The sequence below is a fragment of the Dendronephthya gigantea genome, unplaced genomic scaffold (genome assembly GCF_004324835.1).
Source record: "Dendronephthya gigantea isolate DGI-Jeju-01 unplaced genomic scaffold, DenGig_1.0 000087F, whole genome shotgun sequence".
NCBI lineage: Eukaryota > Metazoa > Cnidaria > Anthozoa > Malacalcyonacea > Nephtheidae > Dendronephthya > Dendronephthya gigantea.
Genome location: NW_021163097.1, coordinates 788,742 through 793,126, shown reverse-complemented (window position 1 = coordinate 793,126; position 4,385 = coordinate 788,742). Strand labels below are relative to the sequence as shown.

At 36.9% G+C, this 4,385-nt stretch overlaps 1 protein-coding gene across 1 annotated transcript; it reads right to left on the bottom strand.

Annotated features, from left to right (window-relative positions):
* Nucleotides 1–1,003: 1,003 nt before the first annotated feature.
* On the bottom strand, nt 1,004–2,510 carry LOC114533206. Its single transcript, XM_028554706.1, has 3 exons — nt 2,268–2,510; nt 1,502–1,940; nt 1,004–1,212 (listed from the first exon to the last, which is right to left on the bottom strand). The coding sequence occupies exons 1-3, from the start codon at nt 2,508–2,510 to the stop codon at nt 1,004–1,006; spliced, it is 891 nt and encodes a 296-aa protein (XP_028410507.1).
* Between the last annotated feature and the right edge of the window lie 1,875 nt (nt 2,511–4,385).

The following is a 4,385-nucleotide window of genomic DNA, read 5'->3' as shown; positions in this document are numbered from 1 at the left end:
GGGTTCAAGTTTACCCCGGGTTAGCACTAATCGGGCTTTGAACAACCAGCCCCTGGTGTTATATAGAACATATTTTAATTTGGACAACGATTTCGTGGATGACCTAGCATAGGCTTTTTGCATTTTTTACAATGAAGCAATCTTTTCTTTTTGGCAGTAGTACTGGTAGCACTAGAAGTTTGAGTAATACTCTCAGATCTTTCATTCTCTGCAATGATTAATTGATCTTGAACTTGTAATGCAGGGAACAGTGGGGTTTTCACACTTTGGTTGTTTGCAAGTTGCTGAATTGCATTTTCTGGATACAACCTGTTTGAAAACTGTGAAGTTAGTGACTTTGGGGCTTTAGATTGTTCTTTCTGATAAATCTTTTCCATATCTTTTAACGGACTTGTGAACAACATCTCCTTTATATTATCGCTGTATCCTGGAAAAAATAAAATTCTGTTTTCCTAATCACTTTCCAACACTAATTTAAGCAGCATACACTATTATACATTTACTACAAATAGAAAACATGACACCTACTGTAAGTTGGCTCAACTTTCACATCTCTAACTACTGCTTCATCAGCCTTAAACTTTGGCCACCAAACATCTGTAATGACTTCACCAATCTTCTTCCTTTTGACTTCCCGATGCACATTTTCATTGAAGTGAAGTGATGCTAGAATTTGCCTAGCTGTCAAAGTCAAATGTAAAAGCTCAGTGTATTCACTACACAGTAACTACGTAAGTGTTGTTGGATTATAACACCCACTAAGAAAATAATCTTTTGAATTAATGGTGATCAGCATGGGCTTACAATTCAGATGAAAAAAAGTATACCGGACTGACATGGAAATTGCCTGACACAGTGGTAATTAGTACTATGCACCTATCCATCGATTATATAAAAAAACAAATTACTATTCTTTAGCTCCGTTTGAGCCACCAATTTTTTTCTCAAAATTTAATGGAAGTGGGGAGGGGGGGGCATATCTATGATGTATTTCCAAAACACCCTATGGGACAACTAAAACAATGTTGTATGTTGCATACCTGCATTTTGTCCCCATCCATGAAAAACAGAGCATTTTGGGGTGCCAAAAGTTCAGCACAGCATGGTATGACTCAAGTGCACTTGTCTGAGTGTCGGGTGACATTTTCTTGATATAATTTACTAGGCATGTGTTGTTCACAATGGCACTTAATTTGTCATAAGCATCTGTGCCTAATATAAACAATACTCAAGGTAAATGCTGTGCCCTACAAATCAAATCAAATTACTGTAATCAACCATATGGTCTCCCCAAAATTGTTTATTTCATAAGGGACAATTTACATTGTATTCACTTGATGGATAATGGGATGAGACACTTTTAGCCCTAATTATATCATTATCCAATACTGATTCACCAGGCGGCAGTAAGGAGGAAATAGTTGTCACCGATAACCATATGATTACAACATATGTACTTTTAATGAATACTTATGATGAATAAAGGGGTTTGGAAACTTACCAGGCAAAATCCAGTCCCTTGCTTCCAGTTCACCATGGTTGCATTCTGGAAACAATTCATTAGGGTGATCATGGTGCCTGTCTGAAATATGCTGGATCAATGATAACCACTTAGCTTTGATCAATTCCACAAAACCTTGCTTGGTGGAGGTAACACACCAGTACAGGTGGTTCTTTATTGCTTTTGTCCAGTCTTTCAGAATCTCACACCCCTTCTTTTTACTTGCTTTAAGGACTCGCTTTGTGACTGCCTTGGCCACATGCCAAATATCATAAAAGTGGGTAGTGTTTGGTTGTTTTTCACGTATCCACTTGCTGATACCAGAGTGTCTATCTGATATAAAGATAGGGATCTTTACTTGGGCATTATTTTGAAGGTATGAAAAGCACCTCTTTGCTCCTTCTAACTCCATTTGGTTGCTGCCTCCAGTTTCATTTGACTACATTAATTTTATAATAAAAACACATTAATTTTAAGACTTCCAGTAAAAAAATTGGCAGGCCTGAAAATAAATTAAAATGGTATAAATCACACATCATGACTTGGTAGTAGATTGTTCCTACAGTACTATTGTTGACAAAAAAATTTTTGCCAGCCATTTTTTTTCTCATTTGTGTGTCTCTATGTTTAATATGTACACATCAAGACCTCATAATCCCATTTGTTAGCCAGAGTTTAAAAAAATATGTGGCATGCATGGTCACTGGTTAAAATCTGACTGAATAGTTAACTAGCACAACTGGTAGACATGAATGTGGGAACTCACCTGTACAACTTCAAAGTGAACAATTTTTGAAAGGGCATTGCAGAACATTGTGTAAGTTCCGTATTTGGCCGAATGGCCCATCGAATCAAAGCCCCCATCACCACTCCAAGCACTTTCTTTTAATTTGCATACTTCATTGAGGAGATTCTCTTGGTAAGTTTTCCAGTAAGCAAGAGTTACACGGAACAAAAATTTTCTCTGGTGATGGAAAAATGTTCTCCATGAGTAGGCACGAAGACCCATGTTTCGCAAGACGAGCAAAACCTTCTTCACAGTTGCCCCAGCTACCAAAATCCCATAACTTAATAACACATTACCAAGAGGATATCTCCCAAGAACCAAAGGTTACGATCTCCAAACAAATGCATCAGTGTTATATTAGAGTATTTGGCCTCTTGTGTTGAGGAGAATATTCTTGTGTTGAAGAGAATATTGCTCACTTGTTTGCTGTGCTCACTCATGAATGAGCAGTACTCTCTTCAACACTCAAAATAAATTCCATATTTCTATGCAACCATGTAATATTCTCTATGTAATCTCATATAGCCATATAGATAACTGTTACTAACAAAGAAGCAAACACTACCTGACAATGTGAAATGAACATATTCAGACCACTACAATTTCAGGTTGATTGACTCTAGTTTGGTGTTTTAATAATGTAAACCTTCCGACTTACTCAATGTTTTTCTTTGAATGTTGTGTGCCATCAGGCAACTCCTCATTATCTGATGGCAACTCTTCATCATCCGAGAGCAAGTTTTCATCATCAGCTAACTCTTCTTCATTGGGTATAAAGTCTTCAGTCTAATCCTCAGTAAATTCATCTTGGCTAGATAAAACCTCATCATCAATGTCTGAATTCAGGTTGTCTTCTACATCACTATCACACTCCATTTCTACATCACTTTCTTGTGGTCCACCACAGATTGTTTGTTCCATACTGTTCAGATTGCCTTCAACATCTGGTTCATCAAGTGATACATTTTCTTGCAATTGCCAGATGTTCTTTAAAATAAAGAATAATGAATTAATATGTATATATGTTTTGTACCTCAAAAGGTTTCCTGTTAGGATAGGAAACTACTTCATGCTTCATGGGATGGTATGCTACACTTTTCAGATACTCGTCTCTAACTGTAACCTTCTTAGCATTTACAGTTATTAAAGTGCGCTTCCCAATATTAGTTTCCTTGAAGCCAGTTAAAACCTTTTGCATAGAATTATTAAGATAGGAGACCATCATACTGTGAAGTACCTTTTTTGCTAACAATTTTTTGCCTCTGAGTCTCTTTACTTTTCGTCGAAGATTCTTGCATTCAGACAACTTTTGAAGATACTTTGACTTATATATGTTTTCCTTTTCTTTACAGGTGTTTGGGTTGTCTTTGATTTAGGCTCTGGGCTAATAGCTTCTGTGCTTTTTTCATTGTCTCGTTGTGCCTCGACAGTGGTTATATAAACCCCTTCCCCTTGTTCGGTCCTTTCATCCTCTGCCGTGGTAACCTTTCTAGTCACTTTGCAAGGGCTGGTTTTCGTAGCCTCTCGTAAGATCTGGAAAAGTAAGGATTAAAATAAAATTAATATTATATATACTTACAAAACATATTACCGAACACCTTACAGGTATATTATTATACCAAGCTTCATAAAAATACATCATGCACTTGCTCATTGATATGCAATATGAATATGCGAAATGCGACTATGCAAATACGGGCGCTGTGAAATGATACCTTCAAATATTACCTTCCTTTTTCCTCTCACCGTAATGTCATTAGTTTTATTATCAAACACGAATGATGTATCTTTTGTCAGAATAGATCCACGTTCCAGGACTCTATAAGTTGAGCATTCTCTCTATAAGTTGAGCATTCATCAGAACACATCGATGAATATTTTGTCACCTCAATGAAATCCACTCGATGTTTTCGAACAAATTGAACCCATTTCTGGCATGTTTTCGGATATTTTGGGAAAGAATGCATTTTTATACCAGGAGTGTACGATGTATTCTTGCAACTCACTTTTTGTGGCGTCCCAGCTACACAATATCTGCCTCCTCTTCTTGTTGCCTTATTCGCCTCCATATTTTCTGTAGCTTTGCCAAACGTGTTT